The sequence below is a fragment of the Balaenoptera acutorostrata genome, chromosome 12 (genome assembly GCF_949987535.1).
Source record: "Balaenoptera acutorostrata chromosome 12, mBalAcu1.1, whole genome shotgun sequence".
Lineage (NCBI taxonomy): Eukaryota > Metazoa > Chordata > Mammalia > Artiodactyla > Balaenopteridae > Balaenoptera > Balaenoptera acutorostrata.
The window spans coordinates 78,597,659-78,615,963 of NC_080075.1; the positions used below are offsets into that span (position 1 = coordinate 78,597,659).

The 18,305-nt window shown below is 37.1% G+C and overlaps 1 protein-coding gene across 3 annotated transcripts in view; it reads left to right on the forward strand.

Moving 5' to 3' along the window:
* The window catches only part of LDAH (lipid droplet associated hydrolase), a 94,635-nt gene that overhangs the window by 64,487 nt on the left and 11,843 nt on the right, over nt 1-18,305 (forward strand). For all 3 annotated transcript variants that reach the window (XM_007183463.2, XM_007183462.2, XM_007183465.2), the window contains exons 5-6: nt 930-1,164; nt 13,950-14,032. In XM_007183463.2, the coding sequence (XP_007183525.2) occupies nt 930-1,164; nt 13,950-14,032 (318 nt within the window). The remainder of the gene's footprint in view (nt 1-929; nt 1,165-13,949; nt 14,033-18,305) is intronic.

An 18,305-nucleotide genomic window follows, 5' to 3' on the forward strand; every position in this document is an offset into this window, starting at 1 on the left:
CTTTTCTGTATGTATGTTATACTTAACAATTTAAAAGGTTTTTTTAAAAGTAAAATCTTGTGTCCATTCTCATTTCCTGTCCTACAGTCTGCTAACATTGTCGAGCTGTTCCATGTATGTTCCATTTATGTTATCCTATTATTAATATGGATTATACTTAACTATTTTGACTTTTCTGCTCCCCCATATAAATTATTTTTATATATTGATTTTTAAAATATTAATATGGTAAATAATGGTAAATTTTAAATGTTTTAGAGATGCTCTTTTCTTCTGGTATATTATTAAAATATATTTCATGATATTCTGATGAATTGAGTTGAAATGATATTTTTGTCCTTAAACATTTTCCCACATAGGTAGAAATTCCCAGCTTCCTTTGTCCCTGGCCTACAATTTATTGAGGTTGAATCAGTTGCTAAAAATATATTTGGTCCTATTAAAGATTATCTTTGGCTGGTAAGATTAAGGAATAGAGGAGCTTTTCAAAAGTGAACTATCTCTAAATATAATCAATAAAAGAAATTCTGACTAGAAATGGAGTCTTTTATGTAGCTTTATTCTCTTTTGGCATCATTAGTCAGTCAAGTTGGTATAACTACTAAAATGGTACATTCATTTCTACTTTCAGCAATCCTTCAAAGGGATTGTGAGTTGCTGTCACAATCAAGAACTTATCTAGGCATCTGATTTCCTCCTCACCCTGAAAGTTAACCCCAGCAACTTAAGACACATCCTTATATCCTATCCAGGTCGGTTGAGGGCTGAGAAGGCAGTGGGTGGTACTTCTTCTCAGTCTGAATAGATTGTTAGCCATATTCTAAAACTCAGTCATTTGTGGATACTATATAGAAGAAACAATAAAGCAATGACTTATCCCTTAAGAAAACTTCTCATCAAAGTGTTTTTTTTAAATTTTTTTATTGTAGGTAATTCGCTCTTTTCTGCTCTTTCCAACAATTGAGCGAATGTCTGAGTCACCCAAAGGCAAGCTCGCCACTCCACTTTTGTGCTGGTTTCGATATGCTTTCTATGTTCCTGGCTACTTACTACTTAAACCGTGGCCTGAGAAAATCAAGTCCTTGGTGATCAGAATGCTCCTTCGAAGGATGAACCTACAGAGTGAATTTTCGTTTCTGAATATATTGGAACCGTTCTGCCTCAGTAAGCACATTTTAAAATGTATATGTTTATTCTTGTATCAGAAAGTGTTAAGAGAATAATCTCAGGCAGTGGATGAGTATCAAGCAAGGAATTATTTGTTGTATTTTTCTCCCAGAAGTTTAAAACTAGAAATAAGAAGAAAATAGTGAGGGGTATTCTAAATGACAGAAAAGCCTCATCATGCTTTAATTTTAAACCTTATCCTTCTGATTCTCCACTCTAGCTACAGGATGATGAGAAAGAATTCTTCTGTATCGAGTATATATGGAGTCCTTACAGGAATCCAGGGTGTGCCCTGTTAAGCTCAGTGTGTGAACTTTTCAAAAATCAGCCCAAGGAAATCAGGCCTAATATTCCCATAGAGTGAACAGGCTATGATTTTACTTTGCTCTTTAAAAGTTTTTGGAGAAGTTTAAGTTATAAAACTAACAATAAATAATAGTCATGGTAATGTAACACTGGATGCGTTACTGATTATAGTTTCTGAATGTGCCAGGGAATGTTTTTGCTACTTTACTTCTTGGCTTCAAATGTTGCTTTTAAATGTAATTTATCTGTTTAGTTAATACTAATTTATATATTTACAAATGATTTTAATAATAAAATATACTACTTTCTTAAGCCATAAAATGGAATAATAATATCCCATACCTCAAAAGATTATTATAGGATTAAATGTGATAATATATGCAAAGTGTCTATCTAGTATTTTATTTGTAATAAGCCTCCAATGAATGATATAACAGCAGTTGCAGCAGCAGCAGCTAATAGCTGCTGTTCTAAGCTTTAACCTGTAGTCCTCAGAAGAACTAATAAGGTTTAGGTATTATTATTGTCCCCATTTTACAGATGAAGATACTGAGGTTCAGAGAAGTTACATGATTTGCCTGAAGTCACACAACTAGTGGGTAGTGTTCCAACTCCAGCAATATGCCACTGTGTTAAGCTTCCTTTTACCATAGCTGCTGCTATTATTGTCTCTTTGCTCGTTTCAGTCATAAAAGCAGGACTCCTGAGTAAAGTTTACCATGCTCACCTACATCGAATGCCACGAGATCATGTGCATAGTGAATCCAGAAACAAGTCACAGCCCTGCCTTTAGAATTGTACAGCTACAGATTGTATGGGAAGTGTTTTTCTAAATATGTAGCAAGAAGCAGTCCTCACAAATACAAAGTTCAATATATTTTCTGTATTTGTGGATTTTTATGCTCTCCCCAACTCTCGTTCTTTGTTATAGGCTTAGCATAGCAGCAGCAGAAGATGAGATAGGGAGTAGGGAAGCAAGGCTCAGGACAGTCATAAAAATCACCAAACATTGAAGTTGGAGATGTCCCTTGAAGACCTTCTGGTCCAGCCCCTTATTTTTCCCTCATAGAAGAGAAAGAAATGGCCTAGTAAGTGAAAATGGCACTGACTACAAGTCAGAAAACCTCAACTCTCATTTTGGTTTTGCCTCAGACTCCCTCTGTGGCCTCAATTTAGTCCTTTCCCCTCTCTGGTTCTCAGTCATTGATCAAATCAAGAGTTAGACTGGACACATTTGGAAATTGAGATCAAATGGAAATCACTTGAAATTCTGGCAAACATATATAAAACTACTCCATGTATACTTCAGTAAGTCATTACAGTTTACAGATTTTTTTTTTTCCTTCTTTAATCTTTTTCATTTTACCCTTAGAAAGGATTTTAAAAAAGCATTCTCTAGTTAAGGAATCCATTTTCCTCCAAGGACTTCTGCTTCCAGGAAGATGAAATAGATGTATTCCTACTAAGTGCTAAAAATCCTGCATATTATATGTAAAACAAATATAAGACTCTGAAAGGTGGAGAAGAAAGCAGACTATGTAGGGACCTTGGGACCCACAGAGCAACACAGTGGTAAGTTCCCTGGGTTTTCTTTTTACCACGTATATCCTAGACTTGGAGCCAGTGACCCTGAAATACCAATGGGTGTGGATTTTTTAAAAGCCCTGAAAAAAGCCTGCACTCTGTAGCCAGAGGACCAGGAAAATGGCAACCTTTCTAAAAGAAACTTTTGGATAATGACTGCCCTAATCTAGCCATGCACCATAGTAAAAACCATGGCCTTATCCTTACCCAAACCAGCAAAGGCCAAGTGGGAGGCCTGGACTTTACCCCACATCCAACAGTGATGAGGCACCCCTCTCCTTCCTCATTAGGGTGGTGTCCAGAAGAGGCTGATTGGAGAGGCAGGACTTTCACCACTGCCCAGCAGTAATAAGGCCACTACCACCACCACTCCTATGAGATCAGTGGGGATCATGTGGGAAAAGCAATAAGGCAATTCTACCTCTCCTAGCTGGGATGGTAATAATGGAAGCCTAGTGGGGAGTCAGAATTCCTACCCATGCCCAGCAATAATGAGGAGCCCCTCCACCACTTGGTTGTCAATAGAAACCAAATGGAGAACCTGGATTTCTGCCCCACCTGGCAGTAGTGAGGTGGCACTTCTCCTTCCCCACTTCCCTTGCTGAAGAAATGTCAGGGGAAAAAAAAACAAAAAAAACCCACCTAAAATAGAAAGTTTAAATAAGATCAGGAGTATCATAATATCCCAATTGTCCTTGTTTTAGTTAAAAATCACTTGTCATACCAAAAACCCAGAAAAGCTCAATTTGAATGGAAGAAGACAATAAACGCCAACACCAAATGACAGAGATACTAGAATTTTCTGACAAAGATTTTAAAGCAGTCATTATAAAAATACTTCAATGAGCAATTAATAAACATGTTTGAAAAAAATGAAAAAATAGAAAGTCTCAGGAAAGAGAAGGTTTAAAGAAAAACTGAATGGAAATTTTAGAACTGAAAAATATAATAACCAAATTAAAAACTCAGTGTTTGAGCTCAACAGTAAAATGGAGGGGACAGAGGAAAGAACCAGGGAACATAAAGATATAACAATAAAAATAGGAACTTCCCAAATTTGGTAAAAGACATAAACCTACAAAATTCAAGAAGCTAGATGAACTCCAAATAAGTAAACCCAAAGAAATCCACACCAAGACACATAAACATTTGAAAACTAAAGCAAGGAAAATATCTTGAAAGCAGCCAGAGAGAAATGATACATATTTATAGAGGAAAATCTATTTGAGTGACAACTACTTTCTCTTCAGAATCTATAGAGGCCAAAAGAAATGGCATATATTTCAAGTGTAAATAGAAAAGAACCATCAATACAGAATTCTATATCCAGCAAAAATGTGCTTTAGGAAGGAAGAGAAAATTAAGACACTCTCCAATGAAGGAAAGCTAAAGGAATTTGTAACTATCAGACGTATCCTAAAAGAATAGCTATAGGAAGTTCTCTAAACTGAAAATAAATGATCAAAGAAGGAATCTTGAAACATTTAGAAAGGAAAGAACAGAAAGAAAAAATGTGGGTAATTACATTTTCCTTCTCCTCTTGAGATTCCTAAATTATGTTTAACAGTTGAAGCAAAAATTATAACATTGATATGATCTAAGTGTATACAGAAGAAGTATTTAAGGCAATTATATTATAAATAGGGGAGGGTAAAATAACATAAAGGAAAGTAATATACTTCTGTACTTCACTTGAACTGGTAAAATGTCAACACCAGTAGACTGTATTAAGTTACATATATAATGTAATACCTAGAATGACCACTTTAAAATCTATAAAAAGAGACATACTCCAAAACACTATAGGTAAATCAAAATAGAATTCTAAAACATTTAGTAAAAAATATAGGAAGGCCAGAGAAAGAACACAGAGAAATAGAAAACAGACAACCATCAGAAAACAAATAATAAAATGGCATACAAGCTCTAACATACCAATAATTACATTAAATGTAAATGGTCAAAATATACCAATTAAAAGATAAAGATTGACAAAGTGGATTAAAAAACATAACCTAAGTATATGCTGTCTTCAGAAAACTTGGTTAAAATATAATCGTATAGGTAGACTGAAAGTAAAAGAATGGGAAAAGATACATCATGCAAACATTAATCAAAAGGAACCAGTAATGACTATATTAATATCAGATAAAGTGGACTTCATAGCAAAGAAAATTACCAGGAACAGAGAGTGACAATACATAATAATAATAATAAAAGTTTCAATTTGCCAAGGAGTCATAGCAATACTAAATGTGTATGCACGAAACAAGTGAGTGGCAAAATATATGAAGCAAAAACTGATAGAACTGAAAGGAGTAATGGACAAATGCACAATTATAGTTGGACGCTTAAACACCCCTCTCTCAACAATCAGTAGAATAATAGAACAGAAAAAATTAGCAAGGATATAGATAAATTAGCAACAGTATCAACCAACAGGATTTTTTAAAATTAATTAATTAATTTATTTATGGCTGTGTTGGGTCTTCGTTTCTGTGCGAGGGCTTTCTCTAGTTGTGGCAAGCGGGGGCCACTCTTCATTGCGGTGTGCGGGCCTCTCACTATTGCGGCCTCTCTTGTTGCAGAGCACAGGCTCCAGACACGCAGGCTCAGTAATTGTGGCTCACAGGCCCAGTTGCTCCGCGGCATGTGGGATCTTCCCAGACCAGGACTCGAACCCGTGTTCCCTACATTGGCAGGCAGATTCTCAACCACTGCGCCACCAGAGAAGCCCCAACCAACAGGATTTAAGAGACATTTATAGAACAGTCCACCCAAAACGTCTGGGTTTCTGATAGGCATTAGATAGGGAGCTACCTGTGCTTTCCTTCTACCTCTTTAGAAATATTTTCTAAACCCAAATCAGCACATGGGATATAAGAAAGTTTTATTTGTTTTTCTATATATATTTAGTGACTATATAACACATCACATATGACATATGATGTGTTTAATGTTTTTTCATTAAAATGGGTACTTATATAAAGATTTTTTTAAATTTTTCTACAGCAGAATTGTAAACACCCTCTTGAAGAAGTAGGCTCCATAAGCTGCACTTGAGAGAAAGGAATCTTCCTTTCAGCTGCAGTGATTGACCTCTTACTGAGTCTTCCTGGAGCCCCAAGTGCAGGCATCAAGGAGCAAGACAGTTTGGACATAGGACACATTCCCCTCCCTGACTCAAGGCAACCAGAGCTTTCCAACTGCATTGTTGCTTGGGGAACCCTGGGATTTCTTTCCCATAGTAGAGTTATATTGTGTGCAAAATAGACTTTTAGACCAGACTAAACACTCAGCCACACTGCTTTATCTCTGTTCCAAACAACCAACTTGCAAACAAACTTTTGGAGCACAGCCCTTATGTTTCTGACATCCTTTCCTTCTCTGATTTTCTGTTCTCTTCCTTCTGGATCTGCCTTTCTGATATCCCAGTAACTAGTACTTCAGTAGTCTCTTTTGTTTCCCCATTACCCACCCTGTCTGTATAACCTTGGGTAAAGAGAAAGGAGGCAAGAATTACCTGTCTTCTTGCTGCTTTGTGTTCTTGGTTTATTCTCTGCATGGGTACTTAGTTCAATCTCCTAGTAGTGACCGTAGGCTAACCCTTAAGCAAGCATTGCAATCGTTCTAGCCGGCCTCTTTATACCTCTCCCCTTTGGGTCCCGTGTCACCCCTGCCTCCTCTTGCAACAGCTACCGCAGAACCTGCCTTTACCCAGGCTTACCCTGGCCATCCCTCTAGTGATTCCTTTTCCCTTGCTTATGACAAATGCTAGAAGGCCCCCGTGGAGAGGGACTGATACTCATCAGATAAGACCCTGGCCCTTGTGGATGATTAGTGCACTCCTCCCGAGCTTGTATCCCATGAATGGTGAAGGGTAATCGATATTCAAACCAGTCACTTGAGTTGGTGACATGATTTTCCTGTTACCCAAAGAGAGGGGTCATCAGGGGAAAGGAATACCAGGTCTGAGATCATTTTCAGTGGTCAAATCTATGCCATCCGGACCTTCCTCCTCCAGACCTGCTTCTCTGTGGCTTGACTGTCATCCAGACAACGACCTTTAGCATACCAGTTTGACTTTTAGGAGGACTTGGGGTGTTTTCACATTATGTAATGTCTGTGCTTCAGTAGAAATCTTATGGAAACAAATGGAGGAAGTTTGCCAGTCCAAGTAGTGGATAATAAATCCTGACCTATCTGGATAGAAACTGATTTTCTGTATCCTTTAGTTTATACACATTTTTTTTTTATTGTAGTAAGGTCTGAAAAATTCAAGGAACCAAAGTATTCAAGTATTTCAAATGCTGTTGTCCTTTTGGCAAAAATGGTGCTTCTTATAGGCTGAGATGCTATGTATTAGCCTTCTTCAGCAGACTGAGTGAGTAAAACATCCTTTCCTATCCAGCATTCAGGATAGAGTAGCCCTAATTCAATTAGGATACTTTATAAACTTTACCACAGTGTTCATCAGTTCAATTGATACAACTAGATTGTTTTGAATGTTATTTTTAAAGAAAATATATGGTTTTTTTCTTTAATTTTAATTCTGGAATATTTGCTACTACCTATTTTCTTTAGAATAGATGTTCTTCTGTTTCATGAGAAATAAATTTTTCACTAAGACAGCTGAATTGGATTTTCTCATCAAAGCTAAAAGCAAATATATTTTAGCTTAGCAGTATCACAGGTCAAGATAATTAACGTTAAAAAATATTTTAGGGTCTTTTTGTTAGGCCAAATTGATGTTTTAATTCCTTTCAGTTACCTAACTAGAAAAACACAGTGCAGACAAAGGGCATTCCTGGTAGATTACGTTACTTCTGTTGCATACATTCTTGTAAAAGACACTTTCATAATCTTTCCTTTCCTTAATCAATATGGAAATAACTTTTAAAAACATGTACAGTGATATGAAATGAACAGAACTATTCAATGAACTGACACATAAGCTTCACTAAAAAATCACAGATTTCTTCTCAGAATATTTTTTACTTAATCCCAGAATAATATTTTGAATAAGCAAAACCAGACTGCCATGTTACCTAGTCTCTCATTTATGTGTGTAGCTTAGGAAAATCCATTTATAAAAGCCAACTTCAGCCTTAGTTATTCATAGAAGTTTAGCCTAAAATTCAGCAATGAAAGAAAAGATTTTGAGTGTGTGTGGTCAGTATTAGGATTTAGGGCAAAAGGTGATTAGATACAGTACTAGAATATCATCTCTGGTTTAGAAGTAAATGACTCAGTGAAAGTTTTATTATTTTTTTCTATAGAAATTTATATATATATATATATATCTTTAAATTATCTGCCACTCTAAAAAGTTGTATTATGTTTTAAAAAATCATACACCTTGAGTTGTGTGTTTCACTTTGGTGAACTCAGTGTCACATAGATAAGACTATCTGTTTGCAGACTAAATCAGTGGTTATAATAACGAAAGTCTTGGCTTATGGAGAAACATATGTGAATAGTAAACACTCCCAATTACGCAGAAATTTTAGAATGGGAGAATTAGTTTTTTAGATCTGGTTTTCACATTGTTAAAAGCCACAATTGGCACAAATAGAAACGGTAGAAAACGATCGGGAAAAAAATAAAGACCTACCAAAGAACTGGCCCTTGTAAGACTTCATCTGGGTTTCTGAGCATGTGTAGTTCTGCTTAACTTCTGACAAACTCTCCTGGTTTATGCTTCTTGATTGCCTAGCCTTAACTTTGCCTGAGCAGCTCTGGACGGAGCTCTGCTGGAGTATGGAATACTCACATCTCCAGGACTATCCAGTTTCACAGTCTGTCCTCAGCCCCAAGAATTTTGCTAACATGCAGCCCTGCTTGGCTCGCACCTAACTCTTCTACATTCGGCCACATCTTGCCAGCCTCAGGGCCAGTTAGAAGATGTGCTAGGAGGGGCTATCCTTGGAACGGCTTTTTTGCAGTCAGCTCCTACCTCTTCCCTCCTATAGGGAAGATCTAGTATGTATAGATAAGGCTTGATGCCACCCTGCTCCCCTACTCAAGTACCAGAATCTGATAGGAAGTTGACAACAACATCAACCTCTGTTAACCAAAAACACCCAGAAAATCCAGAGACCCCATTTTTATTTGCTTTTATTAGCTAAGGCTGAGTTTGGCTATAGATAACAGAAAACTAAATTACAGTGGCCTAAACAGATAGGGATCTATTGATATTTTTCTCATGCACCAAGAAATATAAAGGGGAGAGTCCAGAGATAAATGGTGTCTCAACAGTGCCATCAAGGATGTGGGTTCTTTCTGGATTTCCACTCTTTGTCCTCAGCACATTTATCCTCATGCTCGTCATCTCATGATCACATGATGACTTCTGCTACTCTAGGCCTCATGTCTGACATTCAGATGGAATTAAGGAAAATGGGGCAAAAGCAGAGGCTTATTCCTGATGAGGCTTTGGCTTATTTAGGAAGAGAAGTCCTCCCCTAGGAACCTTGCCTCTACATTAGTAGCCAAAACTAGGCCATATCCCTAGCTATAAGGGATGTGGAAAAGCCGTATGTTTTGACTTTCCCATGTCTCTAGTCAAGGAAATGAGGAGTTTTTTATTGACTTTTGGGTAGGTACTAGTATTTACTACATCCCTACTTCAAGATGGTTTTGTACCTACCTACCTACTCATCTTCCATGGACCTACCAAACACCTAGCTAGTTAACTCCATCCGTACTAGTTAACTAGTAACCTAGACAGTTAACTCCATCCTCTTCACTGTAACTAAAGTCCACCACAGCCATGTCCCCTCCAGAATGTCTTTGGGCTTCACAAGCCCTGACAAGACCACCTCAGACTGGGGTCTGCAGTTTATTTATGGGAGACCCTCTTGGAAGCACATCTAGATGCACCTATCCACAGGAGAGCCTGTCTTGGTTCCCGTGATTATTAGTAGTACCCTTATTATTTTAAAGAGAATTTAAATGAAAACTTTTTGCTGTTTACCTCTGTTTGTGTGCTTACTAATGGCTTCTGTCCTCAGCCACCCTCCCATCGTGGAGGTAAATATACCAAACCCTTTTTCTAATCCAGCAAATCTTGTAAGGAGCATTTTTTTAAGAGACTGTTTTTTTTCTTCTAAACCTTATGGCATACTTTGGGCATACAGAACCTAACAGCCATTTTAAAGAAAATTAAAGTGACTAGAAATAATATCTTGGTCAGAACAGACCAGGAGTAACAATCACATTTTACACTGCAGTGTACACACCCATGTATGGGAGATTTCCTACCTCCAGATTTCACCTGCCCTAATTAAACTGTGCCCAGTTCAAGTAATTCCCTTTGCTTCAGCACCATCAACCCTCCCTCCCCAATATAAAGGCAAAACTGAACAAACTGGGGCATTTCTACTATGAAACTGCGCTAATGGCACTGGATCACATACCACCAAAACAGCAGGACAACTTGGCTTCCAACCCCCAAGTTCTACTTCAGAAAACTGTTCATACATCTCCCCCAAACCTCCTATTGTATCATTAATTGTGGTTTTTCTTCCCTCTGCATTTTCCCTCACTGCTATGGCCAGTGCTTTATGTGGCCTAGTTTGGGGCCAGTCTCAACAGAAGCTTTTAGATTGCCACTCTTGCCTGCAATGATTTGTCCCAGTTTTATACCAGTACCTGCCAGCTTGGCTTACCATGTCAGTGTTCTGGCCTCTCTTGTGATGTCAGCTCTTGCACCACTTCAAGGAAGGCAGCAGGTTTTTCCTCCTGACTCGTTTCCCTCCTACCATCCCCCACAAAAAGAAAAACACTGGCCGAGTCCCTTCCCATTTATTTTATTTAACAACCCTTAACTCACAGCTGCCATGAACCAAGCACTTGCATAATCACTGGAGAGAATAATAAATGAAATATAGCTGCTGCTATATTTATATATATATATATATATATATATATATATATATATATATATATATATATATATATATATATATATATATATTTATATAGCATGGTAGGGGAGATAAATGTGAAGAATTTTAACATATCACAGTTACAACTGTTATGAATACAGATACAGGTCAGGAATGGTACCAAGAAAAGGAGAAATTAGTTCTACCTAGATAAGTAAGGGAGAAGACAAATGAATTTGGACTTGAAGATGAGTTGGGAATTTTCCAGACAGACAAAATGGCATCAAGATAGGTGATTGAGTTAAACAGAAGGCAGCCTTCTATTGTAGATTATGTGTACTTGGAGAATTTAGTGGTACCATTTAGCCCGTGAGGTGAATGTTCTATTGGTCTTCCAACTTTAGCCCTCACTCATTTCGTTCCTTAGCCACTCCACTGTGAGTTGATGTCCTGTAGTGATATTTAAGCACTAAGCAGATTTCAGAAGAAGATGGTAGCAAATAAAATAGAACATTAGACTCAGTGAGGTTTTTATTACACCTGTATTTAGATTTTTAATGAAATAAAAGTAAATAAGTACCATTCTTCTAAATCATTCTCTTCCCTTCGTATTTTGTTTCCATTACTCCTGCTCCTAGATACCTTCACTATGGTGCTTGAAACTGTGAATTCTGCTGGGTTTCCAGGAATGCTGTCAATAGTCATTGCCAGGAGAAATGTGTTTTCCCCTTAGGAAATTACACTTCTATTTAGTATTATTGTTTCTGACCACTGTGCTGTGTTATGAGCATTTCTGAGGAAAAAAAAAGATAATTGCTTCCTTGGAGCTATTACTGGAAAGGACACTGGTATTCTACTTTCTAAAAACAAACAACAAAAAAGTACACTTAGATGGGAAATTACCAGGAAAAACAAGAATAAGAATAACGGTGAGGTGAGGTACATTCCCTGAGGAAAAATTTACTTTTAGAAATGTAAGATTCCTTACAAGTTTTTTGAATGTTTATATTTTTTCGAATTCAAGAATAACACTACAGAAAAGTGCTTAAGACATAAATGTTTACCTGCATGAATTATCAGAAAGCAAACTCCCACGTAACTCCCACCCAGCTCAAGGGTCACCACTGCCTGGATCTCAGAAGCCTCTTTTATACCCCTGCGTATCCCACAGTCCACTTCTGAGCTCATTCAGGTTGTTGGCAGAATCCAGTTCATGTGGCTTTTTGACTGCAGTCCCCATTTTCTTGCTGGCTGTCAGCCAGGGGTCCCTCTCAGCTCCTGGAGGTCACTTTCAGGTCCTTTTCACATGAGCTCCATTTTCAAACCAACAGTGGTACATTTAGTCCTTTTAGTGCTTTGAATCTGTGACTTCTTCTTCTGCCACTAGCCAGAGAGAACTCAAATTTTGAAGGACTCGTGTGATCAGGGTAGGTCCACTGGGATAATCTCCCTTAAAGTCGTCTCAACTTTATAACATAACCTAGTCATGGGAGTAATATGTCATCATACTCAACAGGTTTCACCCACACTCAAAAGGGAGGGATTGTAAAAGGGCAAGGAGTATTTGTGTCATCTGGGAATTCTGCCTACCACAGACCACCTGTTTTCTGCTGCTCTGAAATGCTACCTTTGTCAAAAATTAAATATCTATATATGTGTAGTCATTTCTGGAAGAATTTATTTAAAATCAATATTATTTCTTCCTTAAATGTTTGGTAGAGTAGACCAATGAATTCATCTTGCCCTCGAGTTTTCTTTGTGGAGAGGCTTTAAATTACAAATTTAATTTCTTTAATAGATATAAGACGATTGAGGTTATCTATTTATTGTTAAGTGAGCTTCAAATTTGTGTCTTTGGGCAGACTGGCTGTTTCATCTAAGTTATTGAATTTCGTGACATAAAGTTGTCCACAAAATTACTTGATTATCCTTTTGATATCTGTATTATCTGAAGGGCTGTCATTTCTCTTTCCTGATACTGGTAATGTTTTATGTCTTCTCACATTTTTTTCCTGATCAGTCTGGCTAAAGATTTATCAGTTATTGAACTTACTTTTAGTTTCATTTAGTTTCTCAGTTGTTTTTCTGGTCTCTATTTCATTAATTTCTGCTGTGAATTTTATTATTTACTTTATTCTGCCTACTGACTGGAGTCAGACCAAATATTTTTTATATCAATATACGTAAGTATGTTAAGTCCCTTTATTTAAGAGAGAGAGACTTTAAATTTTGTTTTTAAAGAAATCTACTTATGATTTCAAGAGACATACTTAAAATGGCAAAAGACTAAAAATAAAAGACAAATAGGCAGATGATGCCAAAAAGAAAGCAAAGTAACAATAATAACACCAATCAAAGTAGAATTCAAGGCACAAAGAATCAAATGAAAATTTGTGTAGTAGTACCAGAAAATCACATAAATTCATGTTATCTCTGGCTTTCTTCCTTTTTCTCAGTTATTTGACATCTTGAAAATGAGGGTCACTCTGCTCATTCTGCAGTCAGTATAATAGAACTAACCCTTATAAGCAACTCTTAAAGATCATTTAAACCTGTTTTAAAAGAAACATTCTTTTTAGTTGTGTCCTTTTTAAAAAAATTATCAAGATGGTTTCATGTTCGTAACTATGTGTGGTTTCCCTGGTATACATGATTTATCTATCAAAATTTGTGATTCTAAACCTTAAATCATAAAAATGCCTTGATCGGATATGATTACACACATCTGCTGTGATATCTGACATTAGGCCATCATACTGCTAACGTTGCTATTGAGAAAGCCAGGTGAGGATGAGAGAGATTCTTCCACAGGGCATGCTCTTGTTTCCAGTGACAGTGCATGTTGCTGACTCACATGCCTCTCTTGGCCTCACTAATATCTCACATCACATAGCACTTGGCAAAAGAAAAGAGTAAAACAGGAATATACTACAATTAATTTGACATTTGTGTTTGTTCTATATATTCTAAGTGTTTACCTTTTTTTTTTTTTTTTTAATGTAGTTAATGCTGCCTACCTTGGGAGCCAGGAAATGATGGAGGTGGTGAAGAGAGACAATGAAACCATAAAAGAACATTTATCTAAGGTAATCACTTTAGTGCTACAAGGAAGTAAGTAGATGGGCAGAAATACTTACTGAGGATGAAAGGCTAGAGTTGGTTAGCATCTGTAAGACCTCAAGGGTTTGTAATTTTCAGATCAAGTTCTACTTCTAGTTAACATTAAGGCAGTCCTTGAAAGTTGCATAGAAAGTAAGTAAAGCTGACTGCATAGTTACTTAAATATGTTTTACCACCTGTTTTTGTTGGGTTTATTTTTAGAATCGATACTTCTCTCTAGAGCTGTGTACTGAAAAGACTCTCAATAATATTTATGGAAAAAATGAGTTATATTAAAATATAAGTGAAACGTTGGAAAAGAACTAACATTCCTATGATCTGATGATCCAGTGAGCCCGTCTTTCTTATTCTCCAATGCATTAGAGTAGGAATGCCCAGCTGACACCAAGGCGAGTTTTCTATACAAGCAGGTGCAGAAAGGCAACAATTGAAATATTTAGCATTTTTGAGTTGCTGCTGTAAGTGCTAGAATCTTAACACAGGCGTATTTGGAAGCACAGTTTCTGAAACTGTGAGGGGCCATGGTTTAGAATATGTCTAAGCACCCTAGAATTAAGGTGGCCCTGGTACTCCCATGACATCATTTGTCTCTCTGTCCATCCTGAATAGGATAGAGCTGTACCATCTAACACGGTAACCACTAGCCACATGTGGTTATTTGCGGCTACTCTGAATTGAGGTGTGCCGTGAGTGTAAAAGACACATTGGATTTCAGAAACTTAGTACCAAAAAAACAAATAAAATAGTTCATTAATATTTTTATATTGATTAGCTGTTGAAATGACAATATTTTAGATGCGTGGGGGCAAATAATATATATTAAAAGCAATTTCATTCATTCCTTTACACTTTTTAAAATGTAGTTACTAGAAATTTTGAAATTACCTGTGTGCCTTTGTATTTCTGTTGGACTGTGCTAATATAGAGCTTTGCAGTCCAGTGCTGAACCGTGACATCTGCTGGCTGCAATGAAACGAGCCCCACTGAGTGACCACTCTTACAGGGCCCAGGAACCTACAATCTGCAAGTAAAATCTTAGATATCCTGCTGGGTTTAGAATCTCTTCATAAACTTTGAGACATTTGACTTAAACTTGCCTATAGTGTTCATTCATATTTCTATAACTTCCCAATACAATTATCTTAAAGCAAGAAATGTATATGTTCTTAAAAAAATATTTTTAGAATATCGATCTATCCGTAGCTTCACCTAGAGAGGACTTTTGAAAGTGCCATTCTGTGTTTGTCTTATGGCCATAGTGGTCATCATATTTCTAAAATAGCAATTGGCCAGAGGTTGAAATTTTGAAGACAGAGGAAACCCTCATTAGCTGAATGGGGGAGGTTGGGGCCTCATAAGGACCCTCTTTCCAGGGCTTTCAACTGTTTCCACTCATTGACATATGTGAAAATGCAAGAAAAACAGTATTTTATTTTTTAGTTAAATTATAAGTGAATTTGTTTCAAAGCTGTGCTTAAGTTCTCAAGGCTGGAAGTTCATAAAAACAACTCAGTTCCCAGTTAATAATAAGACTGGCAGATGCTCATTTCCAAAAATCACACTTGCTGAATGAGTAGACCCATCATGTGTCAAAGCCCGTCTTACCACCTGTGGAAGCCAGCTGCTGTAAAGTACTCATCATTCCTGGATTCTGTTTGTATGTTGTGCTCAGAAGGAGGTCAAAGGAAGGTGCTAACTTATTCCTGTCCTAAGTTAAATCCATATGCAAGTGTAATCATTCCCAGATAGAGGGCTGCTCATGGTAACCATGTCAGGACCGTACTTTACTGAAACTTTTGTGGGAGAAATATGGGGGTATAATGGTAGATGGCAGGCATTTCAAGGTTGATATTAACACACGGTCACAGGACTAAACTTTTCCAACTACAGGGAATGGTTTTATTTTGTTTTTAAGATAGCATGACATGTACTTGTGGAGTTTGGGAAAGCAAGGCATTGTTGAGTTTAATGATGCACAACTACCTGCGATTAATTGAATGTCCTTTCTACCAGCTAAGTTTGAACTCTCCACTAGAATAATACAATTCCAATTCCTAAGTGAAACGAGGTATAGAAAGACAGGAAGTTTATTGCAATTTTTTTGTTTCTGTAATGAAAAAAATGGAAACATGCTGTAATTTAATATTGGTAAAAGTTGAATCAACATATGTCTCAGTCTGCTTGAGAAAGTAAGGAAACTTAAAAGGGCACATAGTTCTAGCAAAATAGTGGGCATTTTCCCCTGCCTTCCAAAGAACCCTGATAATTAGTCAGACTTGAAAATCAGTTCCCAAGACTAGACATATCCCTACTTTAGATATTCTAGTCAAGGATACTCTGTCTCATTTCTGCCCAAATACAAGCCTTCAGAAAATTTGTAAAGTTATATGTAAAGTTATAATATCGCATTTATCACACAGTATTTAAACAGTCGGTTTTCCCCTCTCACCCACCTTGAAGGTTTTTCTCATCTTGGTATCCCTGTGGCCTAGCACAATGCATGATACCTGGTGAACAATCAATAGATGTATACTAGATGGATGAACAGGAAAGCTGTTACAGATTCTAAGCCTTTTTTGTGCCATGGATCTCTCTGGCTGTGTCGTGTATGGACTCCTTCACAGAATAATATTTTAAAGTGCATGAAATAAATACACGGGATTACCAAAAAAAATTATATTGAAGTATAGTTACCAAAATATATTAAAAGCAAATTTGTGATATATAATTTGTGCATCTTTATTAACAAACTAAATAATGAGATATAATAGCAGTCAGAATTACTATTGTAAATATGTAGTGATGTGTATAAACTTTTAGTTACTTAAAACAATTTTACTGTATTTGAAAATTTCAGTAATTTTATAGATGACAAAAGATAGGTATTTCTAATATTTCTGTGGTTTGTTGCCTGTATTCATAGTTGAAGGAAATACTAAATTATTGTTAGAGGTTAGCAAAAAAAATGATATATTCTTTTTCCCATCCAAGTTTACATTACTCCGCTCCCCTCAACTGCCACTGCATCTACCCATGAAACTGCGTGGACCTGTAGATCCCAGGTGAAGAAGTTGCTTTGAGGCACTAGAAAAGGTTAGGGAGCATGGTATTGTGCTTTGGGCACTGGCCTGAGAACAAGAAGCCATGATATGCTACACTAAAGAGACTATTTTGAGTTGTTAGGGAACCATTGAAGGATTTAAGGAAGGGGGTAATAATCAGGGTGATACTCAGAATGTTTGACAACCATATGACATAACCACTGACCCATCAGAACATATGCCATCTGTGAACAAACAGCCATTTCAGAGGTGCCAGTTCATATCAGTTAGTCCTAGGAATGTGGCTAGATTAACCAATGAGAGGGATTATTTGGGGGGAAATGTGTATCAGAATGTTGGAAAAGAATGAAATTTGAAGTGGAAAAACTCTTTAGAAGACTTTTACAAGAACGAAGGCAGTGGAATTGGGGATGAAGAACAGGTAGAATTTGGAAAGATTTAGGAAGTAGAATCAAAGGCACTTAGTACTCATAGGATGTGAGAGAATGGAGATGGAGTCTAAGATTATTTCTCTGTATTTGGATTTTGTAACAAGATAGGGAATATGGGAGAAGTGCCAGCAAGTTGTGGGAGCTGGTTGAGAAAGTAGTTCATTTTGGTACTTTTGTTTGAGATACCTGTGGGACATCCAGGGGGACACATGTCTGGCAGGTAGCTGGATATATGGGTGTGAAGCCTAGAAGAGAAATCTGGGCTGAATTTTGATTTGGGAATGATGAGGATATATTTGGAGTCATGAGCATGGAAATAGTAACCCAAGGAAGTATGTGGTATAAGGAGAGAATACATCTAAAGGTTGACCCTTGGGAACACAATTTGAAGGTTGGGAGGAAGGAGAGGAACTAATGAACAAGGCGGAAATGGAAGGAGGAGGGACGGGAATGAGAACCAGGATGGAATAAACCAAAGTAAGAGAATCAACTGTACATTTTCACCACCCCAGTCCCAGTCCTTCTGGGAGCCGCTGGGGTATGCTCTGCATTATGAGGCACCTGGTGTGTCTGAGGCAAATAGGAGGTCAGCATTCCCGTCCTGTCATTGTTCTCAGCTATAAGAGTATGTATTCTCATTCAAAGAAAAGTGAATTAGTGTTTGGTTTAGAAACTTGAAGTTTTCATTTAAAACTCACTTAGGAGGGAAATTCTAAACTGCCGTGACCATCCTTGGCCTAGGCTTA